Here is a 15081-nt window from a genome sequence, read left to right on the forward strand (position 1 = left end):
ACTCTAAAGTAAAAGCAAAATTCTGTGGATGCTGGAAATCTGAAATAAAAACAGGAAGTGCTGGAAATACTCAGCAGGTCCGGCAGCATCTGCAGAGAGAGAAACAGAAGAACAGTCGTATCCGACTCGAAATGTCAACTCCGCTTTTCGCTCCACAGATGCTGCCAGACCTGCTGAGCATTTCCAACACTTTGTTTTTATTTCATCCAAAACTCTGCTGCCTGTGTCCTAATTCACACCATGTTCTATTCACCCATCACCCCTGTACTAGCCAACCTACATGACTCCTGGTTAAGCAATGCCTCAATTTTTTCATGGCCTCGCCCCTCCCTATCTCTGTGTAATGTTATGACCGAGGCAGGAGGAGAGCACTGTTTTTTCTAGTTCCACTTCTCCACAGGTCACAACGTCTATTTAAATGTTTATCCAGTTACCGTTATGGTCAATCATATATTCTACTCTTTATCCCAGAATAAAATAGACTAACCAGGTTTCTTTACTAAATAATAAAATTATCAGTTTATTATAAAACAAGACTTAACCAGTAATGAAGCAAAGCATTAACACCGATTTTTAAAAAAAAATATATGAAAGTTCCCATTTTTAAATATTCCCCAATTATACACACACACACACACTGGGGAAAAAAATACAGAAATTCACCCTGCAGAGTTCTGTTACAAATACTTGATAATTCTTGATGAAAAAAGAAAGAAGGTACGAAAGGACGTCAGTTGTCCCTTTTTTGGTCTGGCATCCGGTTACACATGGACGGGTCACTGGGTTCGTTTCAGAAGCAGTCCGTTCTGGAGAGGTCGAGAATTATTCTAGTTGGCTTTCTAGGAGAAATGTGGCATCAAGGTTTTTCTGCCAGCACTCATCTGAATTGTAGGATTTTTTTCCAGCTCCTCAGGAGCTATATGGCACCAGGGATTTTTTGCTCTTCCACACTGAAGCTTGGCAGGATTTCTTCAAAAAGGTAAAGAAGAGGTGAGTTGGGTGATACCTTTTTTCCCTTGGCATGACACCAGCCGTCGTCAAACAGTTCACACTCCAATGAAAACTGAAAACAATGTTCAAACCCCAAACAGAGAGTCGACCTCCTGATCTCCATTAACTTGACATGTGATTTCTCTGTAACCATTTCTCCCCAGGTCACCAAGGGTTCTGTTTTCTGAGCCCAAATCACAGGTGACCTCCAGCACAGGTGGCTTTCAAACAACATCTTGTCCTGTCAGTGAACTTGGTAAAAAAGCACATCCATGGAATCTTATCAGTTTTAACACAAGTCCTCAAAAATTTTTTAAAAGAAATGGAAGCACTTTCATATCACCTCCATTTTTAAATGTGTTTTATTGCAAAGAGTGAAAAAACAGAAGATTAAAAATTATTAAAACACATTTACACACTCAATCTCATTCACTCTTTACCTGTAGCTAATACAGTTCGTCTTTGTACTATTTTTGCATTCTGATAACTCAAAGCAAAGTTAGATTCTAGACAAAGCATCCGCAGTTACATTATTTTTTCCCGCAATGTGGATAATCTTTAAGTAATAAGGTTGTAATAGTAAACTCCATCGGAATAGTCTGGCATTCTGGTTTTTGAGTTTTTCCACAAAGGGTGATCAGTATATACCAGTGTCTCTCTGTAGTTGTGGCGGACATAGACTTCAAAATGCTGAAGAGCTAGGAATAAGCCCAGGGTTTCTTTTTCCACAGGTGAATATCTTTTTTGGTGTCAATTTAGCTTTTTGGAAAAGTATCCCACTGGTCTTTCTATGCCTGACTCATTGTCTTGTAAAAGGACTGCACCAACCCCTAGGTCACTTGCGTCAATTGCCAGCTTGAAGGGCTTCGTGAAATTTGGAGCATCCAACACTGGTTAATTAACCAGAAGGGCTTTCAGCCTCTCAAAAGATGCTTCACACTCCCCTGACCACACTATGTTGGTTTTCTTTTTTTGTAGCAAATCTGTCAGTGGAGCAGCTATAGTACTAAAATTTGGTACAAGCTTGCGGTAGCACCACACATTCCCAAGAACCTCATGATTTCTTGCTTACTGCGAGGGGTGGGGAACTCCACCAGTGCTTGTACTTTTGCTGTTCCTGGCAAAACTCAAACAGCATTTCAAAGAAAAAGAGAAAGGGAAGGAAGGAAATTCAAAGTTTAAAAAGATGAAACTATGACAAAGGGTGGTCTTGACTCCAGTGAAAGTTCTGGTGAGGAAAGATCTGGCTGCACCTCCGAACCCAGTGGTGAGTTGTTTAAATTTGTGTGAAAACCCCCTGAAGTTTGAGGAAAGGGACATAGAGGTATTTTTCATTTCTTTTGAAAAGATGGCCAGACAGATAAAGTGGCTGAAGGAAAGCTGGACACTGTTTATGCAAAGCAGGTTGATGGGCAGAGCTCATGAAGTTTATGCCATGCTTTCCGAGGAGACTTCTGCAGATTATGAGATAGCAAAAATGGCTATTCTCACTGCTTATGAGTTAGTCCCTGATGCATACGAGCAAAAATTTAGGAACGTTCGGAGACAGCCTGGGCTGTATAGAATTTGTGAGGGTAAAGCAAATTAATTTTAATCATTGGATGTGAGCACTAAAGGTAGAGGCCATGTATGAGAACTTTAGGGAAATAATTCTCCTGGAAGACTTTAAAAATTCACTCCCTCCTTTAGTAAGAATCCATGTAGAGAACCAGAAGGTTTTAACAGCCAGACAGGCAGCAGAAATTGCTGATGAATACGAGCTTGTTTACAAGCCCCAACCCTTTGTCCATCACACCCACAGACCCGAGAAGGATAGAAGGTGGGAGGGTGAAAGGAAGGCAAGTAGCTGGGGACAAGAAAGGACAGCTGGAAATGCCCCAGAATCTCCTCCTCAGGCCAAAAAGGAAGGTGCTGAGGGTGGAAGTGATGTCCGAAAGCCTAAGTGTTACCATTGCCACAAGGTGGGACACCTTCGTGCAGAATTCTGCAAGTAGTGGGATAAACCCATGGGACTTAATTGGAGTACACAAAGTCAATGTAAAGAAAGGGGCCCTGACTGGGAGTATGACAGATCAGGCCATATCTCTAACTGCAGCTGTAAGGCCAGGTACAAAAACCGCTGCAGGACGTGAACAAGATACCTGAGCGTTATAGGGGATTCTTGGCAAAAGGAAAAGTAACTCCTTATCCCTCAAGTGAGGCAGGTAAACCTATAGTTATACTTCGGGATCCAGGAGCCACTCAAACTATTTTGCTTGGGGAAGGCAAAGCCTTTCCACCAGAGAGCGCATTGAATGCCAAGGTTTTAGTGAATGGTATTGGCAGGGAGTATAAACCCGTACCTTTGTATTAGGTGCACCTGGAGTGTGACTTAATGTCTGGAATGGTAACTTTAGGAGTTGTCCATAGTTTGCCTACTTCTGGGGAATGATTTTGCCGGAGCAAAGGTAGTAGCTTCTCCAGTAGTCAGGGAAAATCCAAGTGAAATGAAAGAGACAGAACAGTTGCAGGAAAAGGTTCCAGGAGTTTTTCCTTCATGTGTAGTGATCCAAGCAATGGCTAAACAAGTTCTATTGTCAGAGGTAAAAGTAGCACCACAGACTGACAGCCGATTATCTACAACTTTCTTTGGGGATTTGGATAATCCAAAGGAAATGTTCAATAAGTCTTCTCTGATCAAGGCTCAGCAAGCTGATCCAGAGTTAAATAAAATGGCACAATCGGCCTAACTGAAGCTGAAGCAAAGAAAGTTCCGGAAGCCTACTATATTAAAAATGGGATTCTGATGAGGAAGTGGAGACCTCCTCACAGACCTGCGGATGAAGAATGGACAGTTGTTTACCAGAAAGTAGTACCGCCCAAGTATTGCCAGGAAATATTAAGGATCGCCCATGAAATTCCTGTAGCGGGACATGTGGGGATTCGGAAGACCCAATCACGTATAAGTTGACATTTTTACTGGCCAAGTCTTTATAAGGACGTCGTGCAGTTTTGCAAAACGTGCCATACGTGTCATATTGTGCCATAAAACCAGCACCTCTAATTCCCATACCAGTTTTTAGGGAACCATTTAGTAGGGTGTTGGTAGACTGTGCAGGACCTTTATCGAAAACAAAAGCGGGATGTAGTTATAAAGAAGTTAACCCAGTTCTTCACTGGACATGGATTACCAATTGAGATTCAGTTGGATCAAGGTTCCAATTTTATGTCTAAACTTTTCCAGCAAGTTGTGAATAATTTGGGTATAACACAGTTAAAGTCTTCAGCTTACCACCCACAGATACAAGGAGTTTTCGAACGGTGCCATCATACCCTCAAAACGATGACCGGAGCATACTGTCATGAATATCCCCATGATTGGGATAAAGGGCTAGAATGTCTTTAGTTTACCACTAGGGATTCACCTAATGAGTCAACCGGTTTTAGTCCTTTTGAATTAGTTTATGGACATGAGAAAAGAGGTCCTCTAAAACTAATTTAAAAAATGTTGTTAGAACAGAGGATAGAATCTTTTGTGTTAGATTATGTATCCATGTTCCAGGAACGGCTCACAAGAACTCAGGAACACCTGAAAGCTTAACAAACAACCGTGAAGAAATGGGCTGACAAACATGCCAAGACCCAAACATTTCAACCAGGGGTTGATGTGTGTTAGTATAAATGCCTTTACAGGGTAAGCCGCTGAAAGCACAGACCATATAAAGTGGTCAAAAGAATTGGTAAAGTAAATTATTTGATTGACACCCCAGATCACTGGAAAAAGAATCGGCTGTGTCATATCAATATGATGAAACAATACTATTGCCGGAAGGAGGATAAGCAAGACCGGGTATGTCAGGTAGTATGGACAGTGAAGGATAAAAGGGATAGTGAGGATGAGGCAGAAGGACCATTCCCAAATTGAACCTCCTACTAACCGGTCAGCTAAAACTGAATTATTAGGGAGTTTGGACACGATGCTTTCATATTTAGATGTGGAAAGACAAGAAGACCTAACAAGGCTACTCACGGCATTTAAAGATGTCTGTAGGGACAAGCCAGGATATACAACCTTAGCCACGTATGATGTGGATGTAGGGGAATCCTTTCCTATAAAATAGCATCCTTATTGCTTAAGTCCAGGGAAACAGGCCCAGGTGAAAGCATAAATCCAATACATGTTGGAAACCCACCTAATTGAACCCAGTCAAAGCAGTTGGAGTTCCCCAGTGGTGGTAAAGCCTAAACCTGATGGTTCAGCTATATTCTGCATCGATTACAGAAAGGTTAATACAGTAACAAAGGTAGACTCCTACCCAATTTCTCACTTCGAAGACTGTATTGACAGAGTAAGTAGTGCCACATTTCTTATAAAAATAGATTTGTTAAAGGGATACTGGCAGGTTCCTTTAACACCCTGAGCTGAAGAAATATCGGCCTTTGTCACATCAGACGGTCTTTTCCAATGTAGAGTGATGCCATTCAGGCTAAAAAATTCCCCAGCCACTTTTCAGAGATTAACCAAGTGGTAGCCAGTGTTCCTAACTGTGTGGTTTACCTTGATGTGCTGGTATACAGTGACACGTGGAGGGACCACATAGAACAATTAGAAGCTCTGTTTGGAAAATTACAATCGGCTGATTTAGTGATAAACCTTGCCAAAAGTGAATTTGCAAAACCTACCTCGGGCATATAATAGGGCCAAGATGAGTGTTGCCAGGAACAGCAAACGTACAAGCATTGGTTGAGTTCATGGCTGAAAGGGATTAAGGGGATTGACAAAGTAGACATAGAGAGGATGTTTCCTCAGATGGGGCAATCTGGAACAAGAGGTCATAGTTTTAGGATAAGGGGTAGCAGATTTAAAACAGAGATGAGGAGAAATTACTTCTCTCAAAGAGTCGTGAGTCTGTGGAATTCACTACCCCTGAGTACGGTGGATGCCGGGACATTGAGCAAATTTAAGGAGGAGATTGACAGATTTCTAATTAGTTAAGGGTTATGGAGAATGGGCAGGAAAGTGGAATTGAGGTCGAGATGAGATCAGCCATGATCATAATGAATGGCAGAGCAGGCCTGAGGGGCTGAATTGCCTACTCCTGCTCCTAGTTCTTATGAAAGGCATTTTGACTAATGAACCATTGTTGGCTGCAAATTTCACTAAGCATTTCAAGGTAGCAATTGATGCTAGTGACCTGGGGTCAGTGCAGTCCTATTACAAGATGATGAATCAGGCATAGAAAGGCCAGTACGATACTTTTCCAAAAGGCTAAATCAATACTAAAAATATATTCAACTATGGAAAAAGAAACCCTGGGTTTATTACTAGCTCTTAAGCATTTTGAGTTCTATGTCTGCCATGACTCCAGAGAGACACTAGTATATACTAATCATAACCCCCGAGCCTTTGTGGAAAAATTCAAAATGAAATGGCATTTCATTCCTCCAAGGATGGAGGTGTTATGACAGTGCTTCTACATTTTTGTTAAGTATTTTTTTTTGAGGACTCATGTATTTTAGAATTTTGGACGTTGTTTTATTTGGGAAAACTAAGAAGGATTCCATGGATGTTTTTTCACTGGGGTCATTGAAAGGACACTGAGAGGTCTTGTTTGAAACAACACTTACTGGAAAAGATGTCTTCCGATAAATACCCTGCAGGGGCTTTTTGACTTGGGGGAGATGTTTACAGAGAAGTGACAGGTCAAGATTTATAGGGGTCAGGAGGTTTGGCTATTGAGATATTGTTTTTGGTTTCACTTTGGACTGTGTGTTTGGGTTTGAACTGTTTTGAAGGGAACTTTCATATTTCAATCTGTGTTAATACTTTGTTTAGTTACTGGTTATGTCTTGTTTAATGATAAACTGATAATTTAGTTGTTAATTAAAGAAATCTGGTTAGTGTATGTTAATCTGGGATAAAGAGTAGAGTATTATTGACTGCATCGGTAACTGGGTAAACATTTAAATATATGGTGTGACCTGTGGAGAAGTGGAACTAGAAAAGACTGTGCAATCCTCCCATCTCGGTCGTAACAATGCCTGGAATAAATAATACAAAGCAGCCAATTTAATTATCTTGTGTCTATTTATACAATTGTCTTCCTATTGAAAATGAAAATGGGCTGGATAGCAAAGTAGATCAGCATACTGTTCTACTATGCATATGGCTGGATTCAAATTCAATGTGGATTGATGGGATTAAAGTCTTCTCTAATTGTTGGCTGTAAGGGATCTACATGAAATGAGTTAGGATAATCTCAGCCCAGTTCCTAGTAAGGGACCCATAGCACAATGGTGTCTCAAAATTGACGGCAACTGGTGATCTGATTCAGACAGTCTATGGGGATGGCTTATGTATGAAATAGAAACCGTCACATTAATATAATGAGACATATTTTTTCAGAGGTTGGTGCTAAGAACTATTGTTGGTAAGTGATCATCTATCTATTTTCCTACTGGACAGTCTAGTTTCTGAGTTCGCCATACAGTAATGCAACAGTAACAACAACTTGCATTTACATAGTTCCTCTAACATAGTAAAATGTCTCGAGGTGTTTCACAGGAACGTTAATGAAACAAGATTTGACACTGAGCCAAATAAAGAAGTGTTAGGACAGGTGATCAAAAGCTTGTTCAAACAGCTAGGCTTTAAAGAGTGTCTTAAAGGAGGAGAGCAAAGTAGAGAGATGGAGAGGCTTACAGAGGGAATTCCAGAGATTAGGGCCCAGGCAGCTGAAGGCACGGCTGCCAATGATGATACGTAAGAGGCCAGAATTGGAGGAAGTGCAGAGATCTTGGATGGTTGTAGAGCTGGAGGAGGTTACCAAGTTAGGGAAGGGAGTGGCCATGGAGGGATTAATAATGTTGAGATATTGCTAAAAATAGAGACATTTTGTCAAAGCTTTTGTGGCCTATATACTTAGCAACCCACTGGCATTGAAATTCTTATATCACATTACTCATTTGTGTGATAGGCAGAATGTCTTTTCGGCTTGACGGCAGCATCGTGTTAATGGTGAACACCACACATGTTGATACTGCATAGTAGCAGCGTGAAACAGCTAGCTTCACCTGTTGCTCAAATTTTAGGGATACATTACCCTTCCCTTTAGCAGATTTCTCAACTAGTACGTCAAGGAAAGGGAGCTCATTTGACTGCTCCATTTCAAATTGAATTTGAGTGCAGGATGGAGTCCATTAAGGCGTGTTAGGATATTATTACATGCAGTTGTGGATTCAAATATAGCAAATGTATCATCTCCATATCGGAAATATGCAAGAGATAGGAGATTAGGTGTCATTCCCTTGAAGACACGTTTCTGATGTTTGCCAGAGCTGGGCCTGGAGGGGATCCCATGGCAACACCATCTATTTGGGCATACATGGTGTCATTAAAACTGAACTCGACTGCGTGAGTTGACAAGTTCGTAAGTTATTTGAGTACTGATTCACACAATGGTGGTGGGTCTAGATTGCTATGATATAGTGCTGCAGCACAAATATCTATGGCTTCCTTAAGTGGTACATTGGTGAATAGGCTAGCAATGTTCTCTACCATGGTCTACCACAAGCCTACCTTCACTGGTCAATACACACATTGAGATTTTTACAGTTCCACGCCCTATAAGATTGGCCTTATCAGCAACCTTGTAAATAGGGCCCGTGACATTTGCTCACTGTGTAAGCTTGATGCTGAAATGGGGAAAATCTAAGACATCCTGCATGACTATTGCTACCCTGATCAGATCATTTCTCGCTGTATATCACACAAACTTATGACCAGGCCTAAGACCATCATATTTGGCCCTGAAAAGTGCACAGTCTACCTCAGATTACCCTGGAAGGGTAATGTATCCCAAAAATTTGAGCAACAGGTGAAGCTAGCTGTTTTACGTTGCTACTACTGTACTACTGCAGTAGCAACATGTGTGGTGTTCGCTACTAACAGGATGCTGCCATCAAGCCAAAACGACGTTCTGCCTATCACACAAATGCGTAATGTGATATATGAATTTCAATGCCAGTGTGATGCTAGGTATATAGGCTGTACGTCCCAAAGACTGGTGTATTGTACCAAACAACATGTCCCTTCTGCTGTTTGCAACAGGCAAGGTACAGGCCGTCCCAACCAGCCCTTGCTTGCAAAACTCAAAACAGTGTCCAACATGAGAAGTGATTCCTCAATTGGACAACATTTGCTAAATAATCCTCAGTGTGCTAAATTCGTTGTCAACGTAATTCTTAAGATTGTCAGTTGGGTTTGCAATGTGGCACGTTTGTGCGTACTGGAAGCTAAATATATTAATACACAGGACCCTGTTCTTTGCAGACAGAAAGAACATGTAGACACATTGTGCCTGTTTCAGCTGAACAAAATAAGTGACAGCCATTCGCTGGTTCATTCCTCAGGGCAATGCCTCTACCAATCAGAGTCCACTTGCCAACCAATCAGCACTATCTGCTCATACAGTATAAATTTGTTGTTTCCCTTACATTGGTATTTTTGCGAGTTGTCCTGATGAGTGCAAGACGAAAAGCTTCGACAAAATGTGTCTATTTTCAGCAATACTCAAGTTCTGAATTAACAAACGACTAAATGTTGAGATATGAAAACAGAACAGAAAATTTAAGTTTTCCGGGGCTAACTTGTTTTCAAGAGGTGCATATGTGTGAAAAAGGGGAAATGCATCATCGACTCCCTAGTTTTGCTCATGTGCACAGATTCTTTTGAAAGCCTTTCCCACAGCTGCTCTGGACTGGGCAAAAGATAACTAACATCATTATTGGGGAGATTAGAGGAAGCTTTATGATGCAGCATACCTGCATGTACTGATACTTGGTTGCCTAAAACAGGAATACATACATTAAGGTTAGTACTAGTATTAAAAAGGAATGGGTCTAATAACATTTTGAACCTATTGAGCCCTCACAGCAAAGTGGCACCTATCAGTGAAACTGAAGGAGTGACTGTTTTTAATCATTGCTTTTCCTTCTAGACAACTGGACTGATGGAATCTTGGATGAATGGTATGGTTAAAGCTCTACGAAAACAAGAAGTACACGCAAATGTCATTGTAGTCAACTGGCTTGAGCGTGCGCACCAGCTTTACACAATTGCTGTCAACAACTCAAAGGTGGTTGGAAGAGAAGTTGCTATGTTAGTTGACTGGCTGGAGGTAAATAATACTTCACACAATGCAGCAGAACTCTAATGTACATCCTAGATCAGATTTATCTTTTTAAAGTTGTTCATCATTGATCTTGCTTGCGTGGCTAGCATAGACATCTTATTTCCAATAGTCTGATGTCAATTAGATGCACATTCCTGTAACACATACAGGATACTGGGAAGGGTACAGTCCAGCAGAAGGTGTTCAAACCAAATCTTATAAGGCACGGCAGACCTTAAGGAGTGACATCGGAAACGGGAAAGATATTTTTCTTTCTAATTTTCTCCCTTCCTTTTCTGAAGATGCTAATTTATATTGGGATATGGTTCCTTGGACCCTGTTTTCCTGAGTCCTGGCAGCTCTATGCACTTTGTTCAAGTGTGAGTCAAGTGGCAGGCTAATAGACTATGAATGAGCCATCATTTTTTTATGACCTGACATGCACACAGGTCACAGAATCACAGAATTGTTACAATGCAGAAGAAGGCCATTTGACCCATTCTGTCTGTACTGGCTCGCCGAATGAACAATTCACTTAGTGCCATACCCCCACCTTCGCCCTGTAACCCTGCACATTCTTCCTTTTCATTTAACAGTCTAATTCCTGGATCCGAATAGGAGTTGAAACCCTGGCCATGTTTTATTTTTTGGGTATTTTTGGCTTCCTTAACCTCCTTAAGGTTACTGAGATCAGACCAGAAATTGAATGGGATTTTCTGGTCCATATGGCTGTGCTGCACAAGGGATAAAAGGCTTCAGGTGATGAGGAGGCTCTAGAAAACCTGGGGCTATTTCATTAAACCAGAGAAGGCTAAAAGGAATAACAACAAGAAATGCTGGAAATACTCAGCAGGTCCGGCAGCATCTGTGGAGAGAGAAGCAGAGTTAACGTTTCAGGTCAGTGACCCTTCTTCAGAAGGAAGCCTGATAGAAATCTACAAAGTTGAGGAGTTTTGATAAGATACATAAACAAAGAAATTGCATTTATCAAGCACCTTTCCTGACCTTAGTATGTCTCAAAGTGCTTTATAGCCAATGAAGTAATTTTGAAGTGTAGTCACCATTGTAATGTAGGAAATCATGAAAATCTATTTTCACTGGTTGGTGAGTCCATAATTAAAAGGTATAAATTTAAGATCATCATCAAAAGAATGAAAGCAAAGGTTGAGAATTATTTTTATGTGGAAAGTTGTTAGGATATGGAATGTCCGACCAGAAATCAGTGATCGAAACTGAATCCATAATAGTTTCTAAAAGGGAAATAGATAAATATTTGGAGATGGGTGTGCAATTGTCCAGGGTGCCATGGTCGAGAGTAAGTTAGTGAGCTGGAGATATGCTTTGCTCCCCATGTACTCCTGCTTTCCCCCCTGCTCCGGCCCTCTCTGGGCTCCGGCCCTCTCCATTATCCTGCTCTCGCCCCGCTCCTGCCTTCTCTGAGCTCTTGCTTTCTCTGTGCTCCTGCTCTCTTCATGCTCCTGCAGTGTCCCAGCTCCTGCCCTCTCCCTACACTTCTATTTTCTCCATGCTCCTGCCCTCGCCAACTCCTGCCCTCGCCAACTCCTGCCCTCGCCAACTCCTGCCCTCGCCAACTCCTGCCCTCGCCAACTCCTGCCCTCGCCGCGCTCCTGCCCTCGCCGCGCTCCTGCCCTCGCCAACTCCTGCCCTCTCCGCGATCCTGCCCTCTCCGCGCTTCTATTCTCGCCAACTCCTGCCCCCTCCATGCTCCTGCTCTCCCTCTGCTCCTGCCCGAGTGGGCTGTGACCATGACCCTCTCAAACCCATTTGTGATGTCATCAAATGAAAAAAATTATCCAAACACCTGTCTTCGTACTGAATCTGATCAGTAATTTTAAAGCAAAAATAGGAATCAGGAACAATTAGACAAGTCCATTATTTATTATATTTAAGGTTACATGGAGATCAGAATAATATAATTCCCCTTTACTTTCTTTATGAATTTACTTCTATTGAATATGATTAGAGCTGCAGTAACATTGCTCACAGGGAGCTAGTTTAGAATGTGGGTGGATCGAGCACAAAATTGGAAGTCTTAGTCATGCTTAGTAGTTAATTTATGAAAATCCGCTGGCAGAAACAGTTGATCCACCAGTTTGGAATGAAGTAATGAAACAGATAGCTCCCAGCCCACTCATTGGGAGTGTGGATCTGCTTCTGGCTGCTCGATGCCTCCAGTTGCCACCTGCAGTGTGGGAAAGATGTGCAAACTTTATCTAATTTAGTAAGGCAGTCGTGCCAGTGTAATGTCTCCTTTCTGTTTTGATTTTGTAATCTGTTTGAATGCTGGCAAATACATGACTGATGATATCACTTGGAGGGACGATTTCCTCTGTGTACTCTGTCTGGCAGTATCTAAAACTTCAATTCAATTAATAAATCTGGAATTAAAAGCTAGCCTAATGGCCATGAAACCATTGTCAATTGTTGTAAAAACCCATCTGGTTCACTAATGTCCTTTTAGGGAAGGAAATCTGCTGTCCTTACCTGGTCTGGCCTACATGTGACTCCAGACCCACAGCAATGTGGTTGACTCTTGCATGCCCTCTGAAATGGCCTAGCAAGCCACTCAGTTGTATCTAACCGCTACAAAGTCAATAAAAAGGAATGAAACCGGACGGACCAGCCAGCATCGACCTAGGCACCGGAAACGACAACGGCAAACCCAGCCCTGTTGACCCTGCAAAGTCCTCCTTACTAACATCTGGGGGCTTGTGCCAAAGTTGGGAGAGCTGTCCCACAGACTAGTCAAGCAACAGCCTGACATAGTCATACTCATGGAATCATACCTGACAGACAATCTCCCAGACTCTGCCATCACCATCCCCGGGTGTGTCCTGTCCCACCGGCAGGACAGACCCAGCAGAGGTGGCGGGACAGTGGTCTACTGTAGGGAGGGAGTTGCTCTGGGAGTCCTCAACATCGACAATGGACCACATGAAGTCTCATGGCATCAGGTCAAACATGGACAAGGAAACCTCCTGCTGATTACCATCTACTGCCCTCCCTCAGCTGATGAGTCAGTACTCCTCCATGTTGAACAGCACTTGGAGGAAGCACTGAGGGTGGCAAGGGCACAAAATGTACTCTGGGTAGGGGACTTCAATGTCCATCACCAAGAGTGGCTCAGTAGCACCACGACTGACTGAGCTGGCCGAGTCCTAAAGGACATATTTGCCAGACTGGGTATGCGGCAGGTGGTGAGGGAACCAACAAGAGGGGAAAACATACTTGACCTCGTCCTCACCAATCTGCCTGCTGCAGATGCATCTGTCCATGACATCATTGGTAGGTGTGACCACCGCACAGTCGTTGTGGAGACGAAGTCCCGCCTTCATATTGAGGATACCCTACTTCGTGTTATGTGGCACGACCACCGTGCTAAATGGGATAAATTTCGAACAGATCTAGCAATGCAAAACTGGGCATCCATGAGGCACTGTGGGCCATCAGCAGCAGCAGAATTGTATTCAACCACAATCTGTAACCTCATGGCCCAGCATATCCCCCACTCTACCATTACTATCAAGCCAGGAGACCAACCCTGGTTCAATGAGAGTGCAGGAGGGCATGCCAGGAGCAGCACCAGGCATACCTCAAAATGAGCTATCAACCTGTTGAAGCGACAACACAGGACTATCTGCATGCCAAACTGCGTAAGCAGCATGCGATAGACAGAGCTAAGCGATCCCACAACGGATCAGATCTATACTCTGCAGTCCTTCCACATCCAGCTGTGAATGGTGGTGGACAACTAAACAACTAACTGGAGGACATGGCTCCACAAACATCCCCATCCTCAATGATGGGGAGCCCAGCACATCAGTGTGAAAGAAAAGGCTGAAGCATTTGCAACAATCTTCAGCCAGAAGTGCCGAGTTGATGATCCATCTCGGCCTCCTCCTGAAGTCCCCAGCATCACAGATGCCAGACTTCAGCCAAATCGATTTACTCCGCGTGATATCAAGAAACGACTGAAGGCACTGGATACTGCAAAGGCTATGGGCCCTGACAATATTCCGGCAATAGTACTGAAGTCCTGTGCTCCAGAACTTGCTGTGCCCCGACGTTCAGTTTGGGTTCCGCCAGGGCCACTCAACTCCTGACCTCATTACAGTCTTGGTTCAAACATGGACAAAAGAGCTGAACTCAAGAGGTGAGGTGAAAGTGACTGTCCTTGACATCAAGGCAGCATTTGGCCGAGTATGGCATCAAGGAGCCCTTGCAAAACTGAGGTCAATGGGAATCGGGGAAAACCCTCTGCTGGTTGGAGTCCTACCTCACGCAAAGGAAGATAGTTGTGGTTGTTGGAGAGCAATCATCTGAGCTCCAGGACATCACTGCAGGAGTTTGTCAGGGTAGTGCCCTAGGCCCAACCATCTTCAGCTGCTTCATCAATGACATTCCTTCAATCATAAGGTCAGAAGTGGGGATGCTCGCTGATGATTGCACAATGTTCAGCACCATTCATGACTCCTCAGATACTGAAGCAGTCTGTGTAGAAATGCAGCAAGACTTGGACAATATCCAGGCTTGGGCTGATAAGTGGCAAGTAACATTCGCGCCACACAAGTGCCAGCCAATGACCATCTCCAACAAGAGAGAATCTAACCATCTCCCCTTGACATTCAATGGCATTACCATTGCTGAATCCCCCACAATCAACATCCTAGGGGTTACCATTGACCAGAAACTGAACTGGAGTAGCCGTATAAATACCGTGGCTACAAGAGCAGGTCAGAGGCTCGGAATCCTGCAGTGAGTAACTCACCTCCTGACTCCCCAAAGCCTGTCCACCATCTACAAGGCACAAGTCAGGAGAGTGATGGAATACTCTCCACTTGCCTGGATGGGTGCAGCTCCAACAGCACTCAAGAAGCTCAACACCATCCAGGACAAAGCAGCCCGCTTGATTGGCACC

The 15081-nt window shown here is 43.1% G+C and overlaps 1 protein-coding gene across 2 annotated transcripts in view; it reads left to right on the forward strand.

The window, feature by feature from the left end:
• The window catches only part of LOC137369365 (endothelial lipase-like), a 158653-nt gene that overhangs the window by 15085 nt on the left and 128487 nt on the right, over positions 1–15081 (forward strand). For both annotated transcript variants that reach the window (XM_068030467.1, XM_068030476.1), the window contains exon 3: positions 9969–10148. In XM_068030467.1, the coding sequence (XP_067886568.1) occupies positions 9969–10148 (180 nt within the window). The remainder of the gene's footprint in view (positions 1–9968; positions 10149–15081) is intronic.

This window comes from Heterodontus francisci, chromosome 1 (genome assembly GCF_036365525.1).
Source record: "Heterodontus francisci isolate sHetFra1 chromosome 1, sHetFra1.hap1, whole genome shotgun sequence".
NCBI classification, from domain to species: Eukaryota; Metazoa; Chordata; class Chondrichthyes; order Heterodontiformes; family Heterodontidae; genus Heterodontus; species Heterodontus francisci.